This window comes from Anser brachyrhynchus (genome assembly GCF_964034855.1).
Source record: "Anser brachyrhynchus genome assembly, chromosome: 1".
NCBI lineage: Eukaryota > Metazoa > Chordata > Aves > Anseriformes > Anatidae > Anser > Anser brachyrhynchus.
This window is the reverse complement of record NC_137694.1, coordinates 210,945,798-210,970,558: the sequence shown is the minus strand read 5'-3', so window position 1 is coordinate 210,970,558 and position 24,761 is coordinate 210,945,798. Positions and strand designations below refer to the sequence as shown.

At 41.9% G+C, this 24,761-nt stretch overlaps 1 protein-coding gene and 1 long non-coding RNA gene across 5 annotated transcripts in view; both read left to right on the top strand.

The window, feature by feature from the left end:
• The window catches only part of FCHSD2 (FCH and double SH3 domains 2), a 148,768-nt gene that overhangs the window by 80,497 nt on the left and 43,510 nt on the right, over nucleotides 1–24,761 (top strand). For all 4 annotated transcript variants that reach the window (XM_080559487.1, XM_080559488.1, XM_080559486.1 and 1 more), the window contains 3 exons: nucleotides 442–575; nucleotides 1,262–1,316; nucleotides 1,752–1,880. In XM_080559487.1, the coding sequence (XP_080415613.1) occupies nucleotides 442–575; nucleotides 1,262–1,316; nucleotides 1,752–1,880 (318 nt within the window). The remainder of the gene's footprint in view (nucleotides 1–441; nucleotides 576–1,261; nucleotides 1,317–1,751; nucleotides 1,881–24,761) is intronic.
• On the top strand, nucleotides 1,888–7,950 carry LOC308179564. Its single transcript, XR_013940426.1, has 2 exons — nucleotides 1,888–6,458; nucleotides 6,825–7,950. It is a non-coding gene; the product is annotated as an uncharacterized lncRNA (long non-coding RNA).

The window sequence follows — 24,761 nt, the reverse complement described above, 5'->3', positions numbered from 1 at the left end:
GGTCTTAAAATAACGTTATCAAATTGTTCTTGGTGCTATTGTACTGTTAGGTTTTACGTGGTAAGTTTTGTCTCACGTTTGAAGTCTTAGAGAAGGAAAGACTAATCATTTCTTGTATCACCTCTGATAGATTGCCTTTGGATTTTTCCCCATTGTATTCCAATTATTTCAACTAATTACCTCATTAAAATCTTTCAGGACTTTTATGTTTGATTTGTGAGTTATCATTGAATTTGAGCAGTTATACAGCAGTTGAAACAAAGAAATATGATTTTATGTTCTGATCAGCTTTAAAAGAAAGGCATGAATAATTGACCAGGAGTGACTTGGAGACCATGTAGTTCCATATAAAATTTAATGAAGAGAAGTGAAATGGTGATAATAGAATTATTTACATGCAAAAAATGTTAACGTTTTCTTTCCTGCCTTTTTTTGCCTCAGTACGTGGACCAGCTGACAAGGATCCAAGCTGAATTGCAAGAGACAGTAAAAGATTTAGCTAAAGGCAAAAAGAAATATTTTGAGACTGAACAGATGGCTCAAGCAGTGCGGGAGAAAGCTGATATTGAGGCCAAGTATGTTTTTATAATAGCGTATGTATAAATAATTGCTTGTGTATAAACCAGATTTTTATTTTTATTAGTTTTTACACTTGGTATTAGTTTAGAAGAAAGATAATTGTTTTCAATAAGCTTGTGCCTTTTTTTTTTTTTAATATGCATTTTTGTAACCATTTCAAGCATGCTTTTACCCTGATAGTTTAGTATAACTTATTTAGGATAGCTTTAGGAAAGGAGTTAAACTAGCTGCTTTAATTTGATCTTTTCAAATAGTGTGTGACCTAGCACTCTTTTTGCTGTTAAAGGCTGTTTGCTTCTCTCTCTCTTTCCAGATCTCAGATTTGGTATCAGTCCATTTGAGGGGGCGGGGGGATGGGGACACTATTTTTTATGCTCCTTGACATCTTGAAGAGGTTGATTCCCGTTGTTTCAGGAAAGCGAGTAACTCACATGCTTTCAGTTTGGAGTTTTGCCTGTATCATGGGAGTTTGCTTCACTATTTCTTGCAAGGTTGTTCATTTCTGTATTTAAAAAAGAAATCCTCAGTAGTGTCTCCAGATTAAACTTTTCTTAAAACTATACAAACAGAAATTTAGGCATAAAAAATGAAAGTTTTACAGAAGTGCAGTGGCCTGTTTGTCCTGTGTTTTTGTAGAAAAGGTACGAGACAATAATCTCTTGTTATTTGTTTTTTGTTTCAGGTCTAAACTTAGTCTTTTTCAGTCAAGAATAAGCTTGCAAAAGGCAAGCGTAAAGGTGAGTATAAGGAAAGTTTACATTTACTATAAAAGTGCTTCGAAGCTAATTTCTTGAGGTGTATGACCAAAGTTGTCTGGAATTTAGAGATGACTGACATTTGATAAGGTACATTGTTAGAATGAGTTATCAGATAAGAACAGACTCTTCAGCAGTCAGAGTGCAGATTTACATGAGACCAAATTTACAAGGAAGTTTCTTCTAGTGGGAACTATAGCTGTTCTATAAAAACTGCATGTGAAATTACAAACTGCATGAGAGAAAAAAGAATTTTAAAAATCCCCTTACCATTAAGAAAAATATTAATCTGTTAATCCTTTAAAGTTTTGACTATATTAATATATGCATGCATGCATATTAATCTGCTATTAATACTTTTTTAGTCGTTTAACTTCTCATTAGTACCTATCTTTTAACTTCTGTTTCTTCTTGTAGTTAAAAGCACGACGATCGGAGTGTAATTCAAAGGCTATCCATGCAAGGAATGATTATCTTCTCACTTTAGCAGCTGCTAATGCACACCAAGATCGCTATTATCAAACAGACTTAGTAAACATTATGAAGGTAAGGAAGCTAATTTATGTTTTGGAGTCGAGAAGCGTGAAAATCTGGAAAACAATATTAATAATATACAAAATCTTGGGTTGGTTTGCAGCAGCACTGTTGACTTTGTTGACTTTTCCAATGTATTGCAATAGACGAGGGCAGTGCAATGGATCCTGTGGTAGTGTGCAGTATACTAGGTAACAATTGTCCAGTCCCAAAGCTAAGCAGTTGCCTTTTTTTCTAACTTCACTTTTTTTTTTTATTTTATTTTATTTTTTTTAAAGCATACTTAAGTAAAGGAATCAAGTTGGTGGACCTTAAGTTAGAGATCTTTTTAGTTCTTCAGTGGCTATCCCAAAATACTTTTTGTGTGTAATTGTCTGATCAGAACATTTCTTTATGGTATAGCTGACGAAAATGTAACTATTAAAGATGTTGGTTTCAAACCATGAATTTTAGAGAATAGCAAATCAGCATTGCTGTTCTCACACATGGCAGCTTGCCACGTCAAGCTGAGTAGATGCTTGAACTCATAGGAAATGACATACTTAAAAAGTTCAAATATAATTGCTGACAGAGTTTTCACATCGTTCTAGAATTACTTAAATGTACTCAATTCTTGTAACTTAGAATTAAATAGTTATGAATAAAGTGTAAAATCTGTAATTTGATCTATTTAAATCTAATTCAGGCTTTATGTAGTTGCGTTCCATATTTTGACATTTTTGAGGCATACTTAAATTTGCTATGTACAAACTATTTCCAGGTGATGCGATCGTGGCAATTTATTAGCCTGTAATTTGCGTTTAAAATTGCTTTATTGGATAACGTATCACTTTTATGAACTTAAAACTTTTGAGTAGACTTTCTCACCTGGAACAAGGGTGGCAGGTTGTAACAAGTCACTATATTACCAGCATGCTTTTGCACACTGGAAGAAATCTAATTGAAATCTATCTATAAGAACTCTATCTATAAATCATATTGATCTGAAATGCAGGTAACCAAATTAGAAACTCAGGGAGCAAAACACGGTCTCTGAGCCGTGAAATTCCATCGCGTCTTGGCTAGGTTAACCGCTCCTATGGCAGTATGTGCATGCCTCCTAAAGAAAACCACAGTTTGTGTTGGAAGTTCATTCTTCTGCCTCATATATAACTGCTTGCATGACCCAAACAGATCTGGGCATCCCAAAGGCAATGCAGAGCTGTTGGTCCTTGAGGCCGTCTCCACTGTGTGTTCGTGTGTAACTGCCAGTAGATAGTCTTCTGCATGTTACTAAAATAAGTTTTACTTTTCTGTTAGCAAAATATGAATATTTCTGCTGGCTAAATATGTAGTACGTGGAAATGGTTGTAAGGGAAATATTCCTTATAATGTTCAAGATAAAACTGTGAATAGATACTTACAAGGTAATTCTGTACTACGTGCATGGCTGGCTGTCATCAGTTACAGCTTTTACATGTAAGTAACGCCAGAAGTGAAATTAATATGTTCAGAACCTAGGAAACAATATGGACGTTTGATTTTTTTTTTTTTTTAATAAAAAGCCCAGGTGAAACGATGGCTGGCTCTGGTGGGTGATGGCTGCTCAAGGCTCAGGACATCGGGCCATAATGCCTGCAAAATGCTGCAGTGCACACCGAGTGTTTCATTTTCTCTGTATGTCCAGCTGCATTTTGTGTGTTACGAACTAGGCGCAACGGGTGTCTGTGTAGTAAGCTGTGCGGGACCGTGATCTCTTTGAATTTCCGTAAGCGTTTATGTCTTTTGGATGGTACAAGCTTTCTGTGCTGTGATGTTAGAAAGCCGTGGATACCCCAGGAATGTTTTTTTTTTTTTTTTTAGCTTGCAATAAGAAATCAAACTACAAACTGTTGAATCATTCTTGGAAGGACTGAAAAATACAATAAGGGATAACGAAGTCATGCTGGTGCCATTCCTCTGTGTGTGTGCTGTTTTCCGTAGATGTTCTGCTTACCCGGGGTCCTGTCCTAAAGCTGCTGCTGATCCGTGTTAGCTCGTGGTAGTTCCTTTACTGGGCTCCCTCTTGCCCAGTCCTTTCTTTTGTAGAACTTGTTTTGAAGTCGTTTTCAATGTGAATGGTTTTTGATATGGAAATCTCTCTGTGCAACCCATTCTTCCGTATAAATAATTGTGGTTTGCTGGAAACCTAAATTACAAGTACTTCAATTGAGCCCAGTTACTTTGGAAGGGAAGGACAACATTCAGGGCTCTTTTTCTGCGTCTCTTTCAGATATTTCTGGTAGTTAAATCTCCTGGTCTGGTAAAGAACTGTGTTCTTAATGGAGATCTGTAAATTTGTTTTTGGCACTCTTGTTTGTGAGCAAAAATCAGTGGGTGCACACACATCGTTGCAACAGGGCGCTTTGGGACAAGGGAGAGAATAAGGCGAAGGCAAGGTTTCAAATCGAATGTCTACTGGATGCATTTAGAAGAGGAGGGAAAAAAAAACCTCAGGAAAATCAAGGGTAGTATCATTAGGATCCAATTGTGCTTGTCCAGTAAGTTTGGATGTGAAACTGCTTAAATATGAACAACTGGGTGTAATCTGGGGCTAAAACCAATCTCAGTATCAACAGAAGCTGGCAAGTGTGCCCCAACCTTTAAAAAGGGCTTCAGGGGTGAATTATATATCAAGAAGTCTGACTTCCCTCCCTACCAGACAGACTCGTGAATGGAGTCAGTGCACACGTAAGTAAATACGGTATATTGGGGTGACCAGCATGATTTTGGAAGAGGGACGGCAACTCCAAAAGCTGTCTTTAAGAGTCAGTAAGCCCGGGGATAAGGGTGATTCATCTGGTTCAGTGTCTCGAATTTGCCAAGGGCTCTCAGCAGACTTCCCACTCGGTCTCTGCTTACGTAAAAGAGGTACGTCCTTGCAGGTAGGGCGGGGGTTTTCTCACAGATCAAGAACCGATGAAGAGATACACAAGATGTGGGATTAAAGTAAATGCCTGGGCTTCGTAATGGGAGGAGATTTGCTGGCAGGGCCCTGGTTTCCCTCATATCCCTCCCCCTTCCAACTGAAGTCTGGGGGAACCATGCCGTTTAAATGCTGAGAAAATGATTGTTTCATTTATCATCAGGATTTAACATAAGTGATACGGAAAACGAACCGAAGGAGAGCGGTGGTGGTCTGCAGGTACAGAATCGTTCCTTATAAGCAGATGTGAAGGTTATGACCAAGAAGCATCATAAGATCTCGATGATTTGGGATTACCGGGCAAGAAAATAGCACCTGAAATTCGTGTTAAAAAGTGAAAAGCGGTATTTAGAGGTGAAATCACTGCCTACGGGATAAAGATCTCAGAGTTGCCGTTACTATTTCTGAAAGAGAAACTGGAATGAAGGATAAAGAAATGGGGACTTGACTATTATATGATCCTAATCCTATCTCTACATAGCATCACTAGGAAAGGCGGCCTATTGAAAGGTGATTAAAACTTTTTCTAGACAGCCCAGTTCCTGTTTTAATCGTGTGACCCCGGTGGACACTACATACAGTGCAGTTCTAGAGTCTAAGCTAAACGTGGCCGTTTATATCTTAACGTTGACATTTTTAAGATGTCAACCTTCTTTTTTTCACCTTCTTAGTGAGTCTTTCGGCATTCACGCTGTGGTGGCCACCTTGCTACCTGTTGGCATTTCTCCATATATCTGTGACTGAGTTAATATGCCTTCTGCAGGGCTGTCCGTGTTCCAAATCACAGCCATTTTCTCCATAAAATCTCCATCCCAAAGGCCAAAATCTGCATCCGTTTTCAGCTTTCCTGAAAAATTCAGCTCTCGCCAGCTGCCCCATTTGAAAGCAAACTGGAAGACAGCAGCCTGACTTGTGTAAGGTGGGAATGTTGAGTGCAATCAGCAGCACCTCGAACATCACAGGGCTTACGGGGTTATTTAGGGTCTGCTCTTTGAGGAGCTGTGCAGATCGGTTGATTTTATCCACGCTCTAGACAAGGTGAGCCCCAGATTCTTGTAGCACACACGGGCTTCCCAGTGAGATCTGGAGGTGTGATTGCAGGACCAGTTTCATTACTTTATTTGGAATCAGGTTCATTGCCTCACCTTTTCTTCAGGGCAAATGTTTTTGTATGTGGCAGAGAGATAAATTGTAAATTATTTTCAGGCTGGCTTTCAGAGTTACTCAGTAACCTGTAGATAAATCCTTTATTTAAATAATATTCAGAATATAAGTTGTTTAATGTAACAACATTCAAACTTGAAAAACAAACTGCCCCACCTCCTCTGACCTCAAAATCTCCCTAATCCTCACCTGAAGCATCGCTTTTACAAAAAAGATGTTACAAATCACATGGAAAGATTTAAAAAAAAAAAAAGTAATTCTGGTTCAAAGACTGATCTTACATACCTGTTGTCTAAAAAAGTTGCTCTAAATTGAGTTCAGGTATAAAATGACAGCTGCTTGGTGTACTGGTTGGAGTGCATCAGTATGAATTTGACCAGAATCGAAGCTTTCCATATTTCTCTAGATGATAAAAACATTAGAAGTGGAAAAAGCCCTGCAGAGATTTCGGCTGCTCCTTGGCTATGTTGCTGTGTAAGAAGGTAAAACTTGCGCTTCTTTCCAAATGCCTCAAAGACTGTTTCTCTTTGTGTCCATCCTAAACAATTTCCTTGCAGGTTTTGCTTTTAATGAGGTTATTGTTTGCAATGAGAGTTAGTTCTGCGTGGTTTTTGTTGCTGAGAGGTGTCTGCTGTTGGGTTTGACAGTGCAGTTGTTTGAAGCTGGGGTTGACTTTGCTGAGTGTGATCGGGCTCTTCTACAAGTGCTGCCTGCTGCTGGCTTCGGGTTTGTCGTAGCACAGCCCTCCGAAACCATCACGGGGACCCTGCTGCGTATGCAGGCGGTGCTTGCTTTCCTTGAAAACTTCCAATTTTATCCTTGATTATTTTTTTTTTTAATTTATTTAGCCTGTCATGGGCCTTGTCCACCAAAAGCTGCTCGTTACATCCCGTGCAAGGTGAACTGAATGCAGGCGGGGGAACAGCGAGGCGCACCTTGGCTTTCCGACAGCCCGGACGATAGCTGCTGGTGGTGGTGGTGGCTTTAAAGCAGTGAAATCCAGTGAAAGTTCATAGCACTGTCACCAGGTGACAGCTCTTTAAGCAGCAAAATCAACACCTGAAGGAGAAAGGAGGGGTGGTGACGTATTTCAGTCTCGGTTTATGTTGGCACAAGGTATTTGAGAAGCCACTGCTGGGAAAAGGTAATTCGTGTTGGGCTTGAGGCACCCTGGGTTACTCGGTGTTTGATGCAAGCCAGCACTGGTTTTGTTTGTCGTAGCTGACTCCGAAATGCTGCTGTTGTGCTGTCCTGTGACAAATGAATCACAAATTACTCCTCTGGAACAGGCAACAAATTGACATTTTGCTTGGCAGAGTTCCTGGTGACATACAGCTCCTGATCATTTTCAGTATTTAGAGTATGTTATTTTAGTTAGCAACGTTTTCATGTGAAGAAGAAAAAAAATGATTCACTGTGCTATGTTTGTAGTTATGAAAGGCCATCACAAACAAAGCAGGGATGCTCCGAATGTACGAAATGCTTCCAGCACTTCTCAGAGAACTGAGAATTACTTCTAAAGTGCCATCTCAGTTTGCCAATTCCATCGGCAAATGAGCAGCAAAACTATTCTAGCTCTCCCTTTAGAAAAGATTTTAATCCTTTTGCTTTTTTTCCTGTAGCTGTCCTTTATGTCCAGGATTTACATCTTGTGCCTCTTCCGCACCAGCTGCGCCATCTCACCGGGCTGCCACAGACCTGAGATCTGTATTTCGGTATCTGGAGAGAGATTTAAAAAAAAAGAAGAAGAAGAAAGGGCCTAGACTAAGGCACTGAAATGTTTTTTTCTTTGCCAGTTTCCTGACAAGCTGCTTGGGAGGGGCTGCCAACGCCTGGTGCTGAGGCACAGTGTGCAAACCCTTTTAAGCTCAGGGTGTCTGCCTGGTGCTCAGCCTGCTGCAAGAGTTTGAACCGAGGTCAGAAGGAAGTGTAAGATGATGGCTGAAGGAAGTTCAGGGTTGTTTGATACCTGTCTTTCTCTAAACTTTATTATTACTGCATTTCCTCTTTTACTACTCTACTCGTAACTCCTCTTTAAGTTCCTCTTGTGAAGCACCCCTGAACATGACTGTATAACACACTCTAACTGTGGAAACGTCAATCAAAAAAAAAAAAAAAAGGAAGCATCATTAACGTTTTAAATAATTCTTTGATTATTTTGGCGGAGAGACAGAGAAGTAAAACTTAACCTGAATTCCAAATGTCTCATTTGGATGTCACGAGCATCAGCCACTCATTCCCTGGTGGCCTGCAAGCGTGTGGGAGTCGTGGGGCTCGGGGCTGCACGCTTGGAGCTCCACGTGGACCAAGGTTTTTGACACAAAGTAAAATATTTCAATGAAATAATTGATTTTGTCTCTGCGGTATGTTTTTCAAACTCCGTTGCTTTCACAAAGGTTTCCGTTTTGATGCTTGTACTTCAAAGTACAAAGAGCCTGCCTTGATTTTTTTTTTTTCAGAGGTGTTTATAATGATCGAGTTGATCATCAGCAGAGCTTCGTGGGTAATGCCAGAAGCTAAACCTTTATAGCTAAACGATTTTTAAGAATCCTTAATGCTACTGTAGGGTATTGAAAAAAATAGCCCCCAAACAGCGACAATCAAGTGCGATGTTGATGTTGTGGGAGAGTCTGCAGATAGTGATGCACTTTTATGAACAACTTGGGGAAAAAGAAACTCAATATAGTAGCAAGCAGTGATAGCAGGTATTTCTAACTAGTATTTTTCTGTGCTTTTTTTAAAATTTCATACTCTAGTACATGCAATGGTCGTTAGTGTTTGCAGGCTGAATTAGAGGAATAGTGTCAAAAGCAAGTGTGCCTCACTGTTTCTTTCCTTTGTGGTTTCAGTTAGGTTTTTCTGTATTGTTATGAATATCTGTCGCGTTTTCTGGCTTTTCTGTACTTTCCAGTTTGCTTGCTATGAGGAAGTGAAGTCGTTCATTTTGGCTCTTGTTCTTGATCAGAGTTCCAGCGGTGATACAGCAGGTTTAAATAGAAACTTAATTTTATGTAATTTCCTGGGATGAACAGGTCTTGCATGGATGACGGTACCGAGACATGTTACAGCATTGCTTTTTTAAGCCAGGAGATCAGTTTTTATAAACACAGGTGACGTTTCCCTTTCTCACATCTCTGCCTGTTGTTAGGTACTGTCTTAAAAGGATCCGAGAGAGGAAGAAATGTGTCTGGCTTTGGAGGTATGAGCTGGCAGTCACAAGGACTGACATGAGTAGGACAAGGTAGCACCCAGAGCGAGCACAGTGCCTGCAGCACATGACGAAGACGCTGAGAAAACCTGGATTGCTCAGCCTAAGAAAAGACAGGGACATCTAACAATGTTCATGTTTTACAGCTACCTACTTGGGGAGGGCGTGGAGAAGACCAAGCCAGGCTTTTTTTGAAGCTGTGCAGTGATGGGATGGTGTGCAATAGACAAGTAGGAACATGGAAAATTCAGATTAAATACAAGGAAAAAGGTTTCCCATGAAGGTGGTCAAATGCAGGAACTGGGACCCAGGACGGGGAGGAGTGTCACACCGTGTAGACATTTAAAAGTTGACTGGAAGCACCCTTGAGCAACCTGATCCGTTTGGCCCCGCGTCGGGCAGAGGTTGGAGCGGTATCTCCCTTCCAATCTAAATTATTCCCTGATTCTCTTAAGGAAGATCTTCTCTCGGAAGATCTGCTCAAGAACATACAGCTTCCAGCCTCTGTTTTCTCTGCCGCTGACTGGGATATCCATGTGAGCACACAGGGTTAGGATATTCGTGTTTTGACGAACGTTTTCTTTATTAAGTGGTGTTGGGAGGTTTTGCGGAGCCGAGCTGCCAACTGTGTTTGCAGCATAGTCATCCACCACTTTCATGGAGCACTTTAAACCATCATTTAAAACAAACGTAAATACAACCTCCAAATGTTGCTTAGGCAAATGAGAATCAGCTGCAGCTAGTGATATTAATAGAAATGACCCAGGATTGAGGACTTGGTGGTTTTCATTTAATAATTTGTTTTTAAACCCAGAAATTAACAGGGTATGTGTGCCAAGCGGTGCTTCGCTCTGGTGGCTCTCTTTGACTTTAAATTGACATTCCTTGTTAAGTTGACATTGACTCTAAGTTGACATGTTAGCAGAAGGTCTTAAATGGTCTCAGGAATGTTACCTTAGCAGTGGCTGGCCAGTGTGTGCCCTGAATAAATAAGAACATGTGCATGAGTGAGTATCTCTGCAGACTCCAGAGCTAGTCGAACCAACGTTATCGCTCTAAGAAATCATTCTACGTATACATTATTGTTCTGTGCTTTTTAGAATGATTTAGAAGCGCCCAGGGAACTATTTGCTTTTCTAAAATATTTCTGATGTCAGCAGAGGTTTCGGGTTTCTTCTATAAATCTCTTCTATAAATTTAGCACTAGTTGTTCTCCTCAGGTCTTGTAATACTCCCTTTAAAAGTCAGAGGGAATTTATGCAAGTGAAAGAACTATTGTTCCACTTCCTGCTCTTGTCAGCTGCAAGCCACAAATATTTTGTAATTACAATTAAGCCAGCCGTAGATTGCCTTATCTCCAGTATCAGATGGGCACAGTCACTTTCCTGTGAAGACAGCCAGCGAGTGAGCGTTGCTTTCTCGTGTTCGCTCCTGTGAATGGGGATGCGTAAGGGGGGCAGCTGCGCTTTGGGATACGAGCGATCCCAAAGATGCTAACGGGGGCTTTGCAACGTCTGCTGCCACGCCGATTTCCCTTCCAAGGGCATCAGTCTGTGTGCGTGTGTGCACATAGCTCGTTAAACCTCGGGGAAATGAATTCCTTTAATGAGAGGCTGGAATGTGATTATGCAGCCACATAAATTGGTGAATAATTAATACAAAATGGTGCGCGCTTATTTAGGCTTTCCCTTAAGTGCTCCTACATCACACCTCCTGGTAGTCACTCTGTTGCTGCCTTGGAGATCAGGAGCTCCCGATAGCTGTTGTCTCCTGGATATGTGCTAACTTCTGTTCTGAGCATTGATATTCTGGCTGACGAAGAGGAAACATTGACAAGGACGGCTTCCCAACGGAAGGCCACTCCTGGAGGTGATTTTGGCAAAATCACAAGCAAGTGAAGCTTACCTACAGTTAGAGGTACTGCTCTTAAACGTTATGGTAGCATCTTCTATCTTCAACTTAAAATCTACCACTCGCCCCCGGGTAAGTAATCACGTTACTTAACACGCAGCATTTCCAAGGTGGCTCAAGACAAATAGTGGGTGTGGATCAGACCTGTTCCTGTTTTCCAGATGAAAAAATGAGTAATGGTCACATTTGCCCAATGGCAGCTGTCTCACCTCGTGTTTTAACCACGAGTCTCAATTCCTCCTTGAAGCATTTGGTCAAAAGGGGCTGTTTATTTCCAGGGGGCTCAGTATCCATCCGTAGTCTAATATCTAAACCAAGACAATTTATGTAAGTATGTTAAAGGAATAATTATCTTTCATGGCATAATAAAACTCTTTCTTGACGATGCTATGACTTGTCCGATAGTTTTCCTTTGGCCTCGCGACAGAAATAACGTTAGGAAAAGGGCGGATTGCAAAACACGTAGTGTGATTTCACAGATGCTCGTGAAAGGTATTTCCTGCCCAGGAGGCTGCGCAGAAGTCACGGACGGTTTATACAAGAAAATAACAGGAGCACTGAATGGGAGTGACTTGGAAAAGGGAAGGAATAGAGAGAAAAGAGACGCAGTCGGTGATGAGGGATGGATGTAAGGCAGTAGAGCAAGGAAGACCACTGGAAAGCCATTGGAAGACCGCTGGAACACCACTGGAAAGTGATCCGTTGCGGATCGCTGCCTGGGAAGAGGCGGTGTTTTGTCTTTTGTCCGTTATTATTTTGTCTTTTACAGATTTTACGGAGAAGCAGAGCTCAGGCTTTGGATTGGGCTATGAGGTTTTTGTGGCAAACGCCATAAAACTACCCGTTTGGAACAGGAAATGAAAGTTTGCCATCTCGTTTCAAAGCCACACTGCAATGCAATGAGAACAGCTCCCAAAGCCCCTCGCTGTGCCAGAAACCAGCCTGCGTGCCTCGAGCTGGCGTGTGGCCGGGGCAGAGAAACGGCCAGGCTCAGGAAACACCTGGCGTGCTCCGGCTGGGAGGCAGGTGGGGCTACGGCTGAAATTTTTAACTAGAAACATGTTTTTTAGAAGTATTTCGTCTTTTAGAAGTCATGGAGACAGACGTCCCGAACAGATCATTCATGGGGTTGTGTTTGGTTGTGGGTTTATTTTTTGTTTTGTTCTTAGCAACTCCGGATTCACTTAAAGAACTGAAAACATTTCTGGCTGTTATTACTTACAGCCACCTAATGTTTCCGTGAGTTACCTGGAATTTACACGTATTTAAGTTGAACCTATGTGAAAAGCTCCTGGACCATTTTTTAAAATTGAATGCATGTGTACAGCTTTTGTCCTCTTCAATAATGAGATGTTACTGCCTTAAACTGTAAGGTTACCGAAACCCTCTGCTAATAACGTTGGTCCTGAAAACGTTCGGATGCTCAGTTGGATGATTTGAAGTGAAATCCAGAGTTTTTGGGGGATAATTGCTGCTTGGCCGAAAATGAATGTCCAGGTGTCCCAGCAACACAACCAACATAATTTGCAAGTTAAAAGTGGTCATCTGGGTGCGTTGGGGCTGGTGGCAAAGATCAGCTGGTTTTAATCCTCTGCCGAAGCCTCTAGGGATGGTAGAAAGTCTTAAAAAGTGTTTGAAGCTTAATCTTGCTATAGGTTTTATTGTCTTCAAGGAACATGGAAAGCAGCTTAGAAGAAGGCAAAACGTGTTCTAATGTGGCCATCTTTTGAAGGAGGCTGTAAGGACTAATTTCACTAATTTAGGGGCTTATACATCAACAGCAGGAGAAAGAGTTTCAGAGGGATTTGATTTATGAAAGGAGCAGAGGAATTTATAAGGAGACAAGACCCGAAATCACATGAGCCAGAAATCTGACAGTGGGAAATGTCACACCGAATTTGAAGCATAAATCCCAAAAAAAAGGTTATTGGAAAAATAGCTTTTAATCTGTTATCGTTTTGCCTCTTGCAAAGAAGCAGGAGCGCACGGGGGCTGCAGCGAGCCCTGGTCCTTCGCCGTGAGCTGTGTGAAGGGAGCTGAACGGAGCTGACCACGCACCGCTCTGTCTAGCCCACGGACGGGCATTAGGAGGCAAGAAATTCCTATTTAACATTTCCTAATAGCCACAGAAAAGCTGGCTGGGATCACTCAGGGGAGGTGGAGCGTTAATCCTGCAATATGATTTGTCTGGCTACCTGCGAGTTTTCATACACAAACCAATTCCCATCTGTTCAAATTGTCATCTCTGCTAAAAAGGCTTTCTAACGAGGATATACCCCTTCTCCTGAAAGGGAAGAAAATATTCATAGAATCATGGAATATCCCGAGTTGGAAGGGACCTACAAGGATCGTCAAGTCCAACTCCTGGCTCCACACAGGTCTACCCCAAAATTCAGACCGTCAGTTCCTTGACAGTCGATTGCTGGATGCTGGATGACCGAAAGTTGCTGAATGAGGATCTTATTTAGTAGTTTATCGAATGAAGCACTAAGGTAACTGGTGATGGGATTTCGGTGGTAATTAAAAGACAGAATGTCCATCCATCTGGCGGGATAGCCAGCGCTGCTCGGCATTAAGGTGAAGAACCCGTTCGCCACGAGTCCTGCCTGCTCTGTGCATGCTTCCTTCCCCCTCGGTGCAGCAGCATCCGGAGATGCTTCATGGAGGCATCGGGCTCTGAGCAGCAGCACCCTCAGCTGGGACCTTGTGCAAGTCCAAGGGCACGTCAAAACCTCCAGGGAAGTTTCACCAGTTAGGCTCAAGGCTTTTAATCTCCCATATCTCAGAGCTACGGGAGCACAAAAACTGTCCTAGAATAAAAAACACACACGTGGTCTGAAGATACTGGAAGAAAATTTGTTTGCTTGAAAGGATCATGACGATATCCTGATCCGTGGGTGTCTGAATTTATTCGAAGGAGCTGCTTTTGAAGTATAAAAGCAGTTATATGGGAAGATGCAGGAAACAGCTTTCTGGTTTAAGCTTATGAATATTAGAAAGATTTTTTTTAACTGCTCTTATTAAATTGTTCAATGTTTTGTATTAGATTTCAGATACAACGATACAATTTAATAGAGGGGAATTCAATTTAATAAATTTAAAACGTATGGAGCCCTAGGAAGAAGGTGGATAAAAAGAAGAGGACAAACCTGAGTGAGAAGCATCTTTATTCAGAGGAAAACAACTTCACAGTTATTTGTAAAAATGTGTTTGCTCAAATCATTTAACGAATTAGAATAAGTGACCTGCTCCTGTCATTCCTCACCCTTCTCAGTGGGCATTCGCTGAGTAGGATTATTGCAGGGTATTTTTATAGGGAATTCAAGAATTTACATATGTATTTAAATTCTGCGTATCGATGATCACAGGAAGATCTACCACGTGCACTGCTATCTAGCTAGGTCTGGAAGCCCCATTTAAAATAAAAAAAAACGGATATCAGAATTGAATTAACTTTGGTGGTGACTGTTTCAGTCTATTTAATAGCAACGCCCAGCAGTGTCCCAAAGAAAGCCAAAAGCTGCCAGGTTCTTGGTGCAGAACATATTAATAATTGAGAAAACTCGAGCTGTAGTCGTAGCTGTGCAGACAGTCTGCTGTAAGCCATCATCCGAGGCACTTGACCTCCCTTCATCCTTTCTTTTCTATTTAAACTTTAAATTATACAAGCAGAGACGTCTCTTCCTTGGAGATTTAAACATTGCTTGCGCTATTCTGGCTGTGTATGGTAGTTAGGGCATCTAAGCAGTATTATTAGGAAATAATAACGCTTTTTAACTTAGGTCTGAGCCTTCAACTTCTACGGAGCGTGCAGCACTGTTGAAATAAGTCTGACAAGAAGTTTACTTTAGTAGTTTACTGAAAAGAAGTTTACTTTAATGAAATTATGTTCATGAAATGATGCTAGGGGAGTGTAACGCATTTAGGGGATTCCAACGAGGCCACGCTTAGGAACTGATTTAATTAAAAGATAGTCTAACAACACCAGATCCTATTTTGTTCGCTTTTCTTTTGATTTTTGTTACCCATCACGGTCGTGTATCAAGTAGTAGAAGCTTTGTAGAATAATACCAGCTTCTGGAGAAAATGGTACAACCAAATCGAGACTTGTTTGGGAATGCTGCTTGCCTTGCTTGCTTTGTGTTGGTGAATGTACTGAAAAGGGACAAACCCTGCACAATATTTTTAATTGCAGACTTGAGACTAAAATTCTCACTCCTCACCCACCAGTGCTTAGAAGGAGTGCACGCAGAAATTGTTAGCACCATTCCCCTGTGAGCAGAGGAGAACGGACTCCTAAAAGTAATAAAGCATAATTGGCACGTGGAATTCCCAAGCGATGTTTGGGAACCATGGATTAATCTTTTATGCTGCAGTGCAGCTGTTACACCTTTGGCATACTGCTGTGATGTTTTTTTTTCCTTTATTGTTCAGGATAATTTCCTTCATTGTTCTACGATTCTATAATTATTACAGCAATCACACTGCTGTGACTCAGAGCCGCTGTCCTTTTAAGAACATGCTGCATATTTGTGTACATTACAAAAATCCCTAAAAATAGTTCTGCTTGTTTTAGGCCTCAAATTTGAATATGGCTGGTAAAGAGTATTTACTAATCCTTTAGCAGAGTGCCTTTTTGGGAATGGTCACTATATGAAATGTGCCGTACGAAATGAATATACATATGCTATATGCTTGTGAAATGGGCTTTTCATATTGGTTAATTAATTGATACTTTGGCATAAAATTTGAAAAATAAGTTGGAAAATGCCATCGTTATTCTGAAAACACCCTTTGTGTTGTGGGATAGATGGTGCAATGTTAAATTTTAGGATTTTGTAACCGCCAGTTATGTCTGTTTGACATGATAAGAATCTGAAATGTTCAATAATAGATTAAATTTATTGAAATATCTTATATTTTTTCGTATTGCCATCACAGAAATTATTCTGAGAGCATCTTTTGAGAAGTCAGTTCAGCGATTAGTTTGATGTAAGTGACAGGTAACTTTAAACCCGTGTTCCAGGCAAGAAAAAAATGCATCTGGAAGTGATAAATCCAAAGAGCAGTTGGGAACAACAGCCATTGTTGAAACAGAAAAGGTTTTGTTTAACAGATTTATTTGAAGAAGTAAATGAAAAGCACGCTGGGTAAAACATTAAGTGCATTAAGTGCAGGTAAAAAGATAACAAAGAAACTGATTGAGAAAGGTACAAAACTGAACAAAAGCTGAAAACTGTAATGGCAAAATAGATAGGTAAAAAATGGAAGGATGCAAGGAAAAAAGTGAAAATTCACAAGGAAGGCATATCATCAGTATTTTTTTTCGCACTTGTCTATGCATTTTATCTGCCAAAGGAGTATTTTTTAACTATTAAGAACCAGAGGATTTGGTATGCAATGCCTTTTCACCTGCACATTTGTGTAAATTTAAGGTTTCTGTTCCTTAGTCTGTGCTCTTGTAGAACATAAGGGATTTTGAGACGTGTCTAGAACTAGCGTGTCTGAGTCAAGGAGGGTTAATGTATATTGTGAGGGCTTTTATGGGGACGAGCGGGTAAATCCACACCTGGGACACGGTGGAACTCTAATAAGGGAAGATTTCCAGAGCCTCCTTGGAGATTGGTCTTTGTGTGATCAAGTCTTGCAGGACCGAAGACTCGTCGGGGATCTAGTCCGTCATTGAGCAAAATACATTTCCTCAACCTACCTTCTAACCGAGTGAGGGATGAAGTCTGTAACACCGAGCCATAATTCACTGCAGGCTGTATTTCCCCACCGAAGGACAAATAAAACCAGCTGCACGTGGTGAGCGTTGGGCATACCCCATACTACACAACCACAACAACAATTCCACAATTGTTCAGCAGTCGAGGTGATGATGTGGGCAGCGTAAGAATAATCGAACAGCAGAAATCAGCGGCGAAATGCTGAAATGAAATACACGGTTTTCAAGCCTAAAGGAAGCCAAACGTCACTGGCAGGAGCGGTGTGGCGTGTCTTCAGATACTGGGATAACGCGACGGTGACGGTCTGCCACTAAGCCTTTTTCTGAGTGTTGGATTCAGGCCAGAATCCTTTTTTATTCCAAGAACAAGGAAGTACAAAAGCAACCGGTACAACTTACTGAAAATTGGATATGTCAGAAGGATTGGTGTTTACCCGTGTGCTGTGAAAGACAAATGGGTCCAAGAAGTCTTCAGAGATGGTACTTACACTCTTTTGGGAAAAAGCAGGTGCATTTCTAGATTACAAAGAATCTGTTTCCATCCTCCAGGTTTTATTAAACCTTATACAGCGGAATTGAAGATCTGGTTTTCCAATGTTATGCCTGCCTTCCATCAGGGTGTTCCCACTGTCTGAAGAGGAATTATTCTTGGGCCCTTACCTGTTAATTTAATGCTCTCTTCATTAGGAGACTCTCATGGCCATCTGCCTCATGGGGCAGAGACTTGTGGAGGAGATTTCCTTTGGTGCCTGTTCCCCACCATCGCATGTGACCACCACGGGGCACTTTCATGTGGGCTGGTGCCTAGCAGTACTCAACATTATCATTAATTTTGCTTATATTTGTCTTAAAGGGGCTTTCTGTGGTTTGGGGGATGGTAGCGGGCATGTGTCGGTGGCTATTTCATGTTTTTGTGCTCAAAGCAGACTTTGGTGCACCAGCATCAGAGGTTTTGTCATTAAGAACAATGACCCTGCCCAAATTGTAAAGGAACAAAACGATGTGCGGGCCAATTGTCAAGTGACTAATGAGGCCAAACAAAGAACTTGCAAGCAAGCCCCAAACTATTGACACTGGAAAACAGAAAGCTCTGGGGTAAGGGAAAGTGCAAAGTGTGCTCCCGAGCTGAAAGGCGAGCCAACAGCCTTTGGTGTCCTCTCGTGTTTGTTGTTCCCGTGTTGGCTGTGCTGAAAGTTCCCTCTCCAGGTTGGGAGAAAAGAGGAGGAAACTCAGATACGGTTTCTGCTGCCTTTGTTTGTTCAATATGTAGGCACATTACACCTCTTGCTGTCTTTTTTGTTGTGTTCTCCTCCTCCATTTTTAGTCTGCATGATTTATTTACCAGCTTTTTTTCATTGTTTTACTGCTCCTGAGCAGCGTGGGTTTGTCTCAGCGCCTCCCTGGAATATCTTCTGCTTCCGTGTTCATCGCTGGCTGCGTGACGACACGCTCCTGAAGAACAGAAAGTCATAGGCAGGGTGTTGATTGAAGAAGGGAAAAAAGAGAAGAGAAAAAAGAAAAGAGAAAAAGATTAGAAAGAAAAGATAAAAAGGGAAAAAAAAAAGAAAAAAAAAGATTAAAAAAAGAAAAAAAGAAAAAATATAGGAAAAAAGAAACACAAGCAGCTAATTAGTTTGACAGCAACAGCACAGCAAGACAGTTATAAAAACTCCTTAAAACTATTTTCTGTGAAACTGTGGGAACGAGCAGTGCAGAAGCCAGATGGGTGGCGGAGGAGCCTTCTGCAGGGACCAGCTCCTGAGTTATTCCCGCTGCCGTGAGCTTGCTGGGCCCAAACCTCCTTCATTTCAAGGAGATCTGAGCCAGGTGGCGGCTGGGCAGGTAGGAGAGTTTGCTCTAAAGGGCTAGCGAAGTCGAAATGTCCGCAAGCTGCCATCTCTTTTTGTTTGTGTGCTTTGGCCGACACCTTGTGCCTGACGTTGCTCCACATTTAAACAAAGGCAGTGCTGCGGTTCTGTGTTTGTTTTTTTTTTATGGACCCACTGAATTGCGGAAGTTCATGGACCGAACCGGCTGGCGATGCATCACCGAGAGTGGTTTGGACCTGGACATGACCGTGAGGCATGCCTAGCACTACAGCAGCCTTGGATGTCCAAGAATATCCTGGAAAACCAAGAATTTCTATGGCATTAGCTTAGCACTTTCTTTTATTGGATGCAAACTGCTGTGTAACTTGAACTTCTGACTTCAGAGAGCTAAGCCTAGAGGGTCCTTCGTCCTTGTAGGCTGGAGAAATCCAGCACAAACTTTCTGATCCGGACCAGGGGGAGGTTTTTGTCGTCTGCTTTCTTTGCAGCAAGCCCTGGTTTGTCTACTTACACCCACGGTTTTCAGAAAAAGAGATTTTAAAAGATTTTATCAAATGGAGAGCCTGTAAAGGAGAGGATGGGCAGCAGGCTCCTGGTCACTTTAAAATTAGACTTCAGGATTCACAATCTTGAGCAGAGCAGACCCGGTGCAGAAGTTCCTCCGGGATTGCTGTGATGGGGGACACAGAAGGGAGCTCACACGAGCTTTGCGTCAGCAGCTACGTGGTTGCTGCAGGCAGGCTGTTCGGGGACACTTAACACAGCTTTGATCTCGGGTTTGTTGGTAATTTACATCCAGAAGTCGTGTTTTGTCGACAAGCACTCGGTTTACTTTAATGTTAGGATGCCTCGATGGCAAAGAAGTGACAAATGCTGTAAGGAGGAATTTTAAGAGATAACGGCTCGAAGAAAACAAGCGCAAGGAGAAATAGATGCCCAGAATAAACCCCGAGCAGGAACAGCAGTCAGCGTTTTTAAGGGAAAATCGCTGCGGAATGTAACTTTTAACCAAAAAGGACGGGTTTGCCTGACCTTCCTTCCTTTCTGTCCCAAGGTCCCTGGGAAAGGCTGCTGCGTGCCCCTGCTCAGAGTGCTGCTGAGTCCGCCAAAGCCAGCTGATGCCCGCTGTTGGCTTTACTACTCGTGAGCTTAGAAGGATTTTTAAGATACCCTGGCCTTCGTTGTCAGATAAGCCGGGGTCCATTGCCATGCTTGGGTTAAAATACACCCAAACTGTCTTTATTTTTAACCCCTGGGAGACAAAAGGATGCTGAAGCTGGTGTTTTAATAGTAATAAAGGCTGTTAACAATTCCCCTATTACTGCATGTAACCAGCCTTTCCTTTTCCTTTCCACTGTTGATCACAAAGCTCTGATGTGTTCCCATACAAAAAGTAAGACAACTGGAGTCCCATTTACCCAGCTCATTTGGCTGAAAATGCCCAAACTGCACCGTCCGTGAGATCCCACTTCTTAATGGATTATGGGCATAAGATTCAAAGACAAATACCCAAAAAGCTTGACTCAGCATGCACGCTATGTAATTTAGATTAATTTTTTTTTATGTTAAGTAATAAGAGATTTATAATAGTGTTAAGGAAAATATGGGAATTAAAAATAGTCCCTGTTCTTAATGGGTTACAGGTTGTTTTCAGAACAAAACGTCAGGGACGGACAAAACCCGGCTTCTGATTTAAATGAGAAATGCGTTGGTGTAAGAATTTAATTTTTAATAGGCTTCCTAAAATAGATGGAAGAAGGCATCTGTGATACAGATCTCCCTTACTGCTTCGGGGTTTTGCTGTGATTACCAAGAAGGAAATGAGGTCACGTTGCCGTGATGCAATAGCATTGAGTGAGCAGATAACGGGAAGACTTATCACTCCACGAGCACAATGATTTGGGGGCAGTTCATTGAAAACTTCTCCTTATCTTCCCATTTTCAGCCTGGAGGCAGGGTGGGGCAGGGGCAGGACTAATTTTGGGCTCTTACCTCCACCCAGGCAAGGAAATGCTTTGCCTTCACCATCAGCTGCCGGCTTCCCAGCTGCTCTGGAAGCTGGGCTGGGGTCTGAAAAGGGTTTTGGTGCCCTTGTTTAAAAACACAAATCTCTTTAGGCAGCTGCCAGAGGTGATTCAGAAAGCCCAGGTACTTAGAGCCCAGGTAACTTAGAGGTGTCGTTTTAAGCAGGGAGGCTTTGTGGTCTTCTGAAGGTCCAGATTTTGGTGCCTGGCAGGTTCGGGTCTCTAAATGAGAGCTTGAAGTTGACCACCTGTGTACCAACTGTAAAAATATCGTCCAAAGCTCCAGCACATCTCAGCAGTTTCTGCGCGAGACAATCATGAATTTTTAGCAGGTATATTTTGGAAATAGAGGTGGGATGGAAGACCTGCGTTGGTGCCTTAGCACGACGTTGATCTATGTCGGGCATGGGTCAAGTCAAACGCGTTTGTGCTTTGGGATTTTGGAAGGAATGAATCTTTTAAAATAAAAATACACGGTATTTTAGGTTGTTCTCCATCTCCTGCCAGAAGCTGAGAGGCTCTGATAATGTTTCTGGTGTGTGTTGTAACATGGAAGTGGTGGTTTTTGAAGGAAGGGCAACAGAGACTTGTAGATGTTGAAACTGCATGAATGAACAAGATACATTCGACACGCTGTCATTTCTACATAATGCATTATATGTCATCTGTGATTGGAAACAACAGGCAAAAGGCAGCCAAATGCACTAACAATGCTTGAAATAGCTTTATTCAAATCTTTGTTTTCGACAAAGTCTTGTAGTATCTGGAATGATTAAAGCCAGAGCTTCTGGGAAGTTCCTAAAAGGTTTAATGTAATCTCTTGAAATAAAAAATAAAAAAAAAAAATAAAAAAACAACTCTTCAAACTGAGAAATTTTGGTGCTAGCGAAATTGTTTTAAAAGTGTCTTACACTTGACACTTGACTATAGTGAAATCAGAATCACAGAGTCATCTAGGTTGGAAGAGACCTCCAAGATCACCCAGTCCAACCTCTGACCTAACACTAACAAGTCCTCCACTAAAAACGTTCTCCCCCAATATTTCATTCCATCAATCTGAATTAGCAGTACAGGATTTATTTTAAAATACTGTTTAATTTGGTTGTGTATCCATTACCTGTGTTTACAGTTCCAGTTTTTCTCAATCCTGATTTGAGCCATTACCTGCTAAAGCTTGGACTCAGGTGGAGAAGTAATTTTGTGCCTTTTGTACAACAACTCCACTGAAAAGAAATTACAGCACAAAAATACATTTGTGTCTTTCGTTGGAAATTGTAATTCTGTGTTACTTAACTTCGCATTATCTTGGTTCTGATGTGAAGCGCCTTTAAAGAAATTACTAATTTCCTTTTTTGGTTGGAAAAAACTCTTCCACGGATTTTTTTTCAGGCTGATTTGAATACAGTAAGTGATTTAGTATTCAGCTGAGATTCAGCAGGAGAACAAAAGCCATTGTAGTGTAATAACACGGGGGGGGTTTGAGGCTTTTTTTCAGTTTCCTCTTTGAGTTGTGTGATCAGAAAGTTTGAAAAGACGATTTATTTCAATCCTAAACGGTGATGTGTGGTGGTTTGGGTCAGACCGTGTGCGCGTAAACGAGGTTCAGGCTGGGTAGTACGAAATCCCACAGGGATGTTAATTTACATTGTATAGCTCAGCAAAGTCAAGCCTTTTGTTTTAGTATTACGATATCCAGCTTGATATAAGAATTACCATTTTATAGGAGGGTAGATAAATTATCACTGAAAGCAATTTGTAACCAGCCAGCTCTCTAATCCACTACCTGATGGGATTATCACTCTTTCCCTACAACCACGTTTGCACATCCTGAGTGTTTTTAGCACGTGTTAGAGCTGTGTGCTGAGCTCTGGGCTTGCTTGGCTGACAAAAGTGACCGTGTCGTACTGCATCGACTTCAACTCCGAATCTGGCAGCTCTCGTCTGTGTTTAAGAACTTCATCATATTGAAACGGCTTTTAATTAATGGAAGGAGGGCTGTGATGCAGTTTTCCCATGCTGACAGATTTGTGTGCTTGCTAATGTTTTGCCATGCTTCTCCGTTGTCTTCCTTATGTACCCTCTACATCACTTTGGGGAATATTCTGGCATTTTAGCACAAAATTTCAGGGTCGTTGCAAGAGGTGTGGGTAAAAACGAAGCTAATGTTCTGTGTCCTTTTATATTTCTAGACCTGCAGAGCACAGCTGGCGATTATAAAGTTAATTCCTGGGGAGCCAGCCGTAGGTAGCAGTCGCAGGGAATAAACAGCCGCTGAGATGGGATTCACCTCTCCAAGCTTTTTGCGATGCCGTGTAGACGTGTGTATCCAAACCTGGGTGCTGTGTGCGGGCAGTGCAGGGGAACAGGCACTTAGCATGCAGTATTTCCTCTACCCTATTTCAGCCATCTACCTTAGAATAAGATAAATCACGCCACAGAAGTACCGACCTCTCTCCAGTGACTGTAGAAAGGACCTGGAGTTACAAACTCGAATACAGACGCCTGCACCGGGGAAGGCTGCAGCTAAATGCCACGAATCCCTCCTGCTGGGTCTGACATAAAAAGAACATATGGGCTTGATATGAGAGCAGGGGGGAGCTCTGAAATAGTTACTTGTTTGGATAGTGAACCACTGTTATAGCAGACTGGAATAAAAGTCGCAGCTGCTTTGCAAACTGAGCATTTAGAACTGCTTTGCCAACTTGAAACTATTTACATTTATTAGTCGAGTTGCAATCCAGCCCGCTGTTTGATCTGAAAAGCTTTGGGAACAGATACGTTGGATCATAAAAGCCTGCAGATTCCGTTTTGGGTGGTGTTAGGATTGCCACCATCGTGCATAAAATCTCCTGAGAGCATGACCATCCTCAGCAACTTTATACGTCGTTTGTAGTCTCCGAAAGCTCAAGGCTGCTCTTGGGACTACGCGTACTTGATAGGAAAATAAATGTCCTTGAAATGGGAGAGTAACTTTGGTGTTTGCAGAAGTAAGACACGGAAAGTTTAACATCATAAAAAAGGTTTAACGTCATAAAAGCATGCAAAGTGTCAAAGTTTAAATCCTGGTGGTAGTCTGTGATGGGTTTTACAAGATGTGTGCTGCAAGAGAAGTCTTCCAGTACAGCTCTGCTTGTAGGCACGGAGGCAGGAACGGAGGCTGTATATGTATATCGTTGTCTGCTTTTAACGGATTTGTGCTTGGGTATTTCCTGATGTTTTTGTCTCGTGAATGTTCTGTCCGTAAACTCACCTTACATAATTCATTTTAAAAGAAATTTTTAAAAAATAGCCATGCTTCAGAGCGTATTTAGTGGAATATAGGTAGTGCTGCCATCACCTGTGAGAGCCTGGAGCCTGGTCGGGCTGCTGCCTGGTGCTGGTAGAGAAATCCTCGTGGTTCCTGCTGGTCTGGCATGTCCTCCAGCTAGTTTGTTTTTCTACAGCCCTATTTTTGCACGAGCGGATTTGCTTGGGGTGAGAGGCGGGTGTAATGCCGAAGGTGGGAGCTACAACTCAGCCTGGGCTAGGAGGTGCTGAGCCTCACACTCGGTAGGTGGCAGCGAGGAAAACCCTGCAGTCTGAAGCACATTTGGGGCATCAAGTTTTGGGCATGAGGATTCCATCTCCCAGTTTTATCATTTTCCTCAGAGCAAGACTTCACTGAGGTTGTCCCCGCGTTAACTTTTAATTTCATGCGGTGCTTGCTGGAGCTGGGTGAGGATGCTGGGGTTCGACTTCTTGCAGAAAGAAAATCTCGGTGGTTCAGCGTAAATTTGGAGCAGCTTGTGTCCATTTTACATGCCTTAGCCTCGTCTTCAAACGTGGGTTTGATTTTGTTGGGACAGAAGCAGGTTTGCTCAATTTCACCCTGTTTTTTCCCCTTGACTTCCAAATGATTTAAGTAACCAAACGCGATTTTATTTAGAAATGCACCCTCGAATCAGTTGAAATCGGGCCCATACCATGACTTTATATGACTTTAATGATGACTTTCGTGATGACTTTAAATGACCGTCTGTGACACTTAAGTGAAATTGTGGGCATCTTGCTAAGCAGCACGTGTTTGTAGAGAACCTGCACTGAGC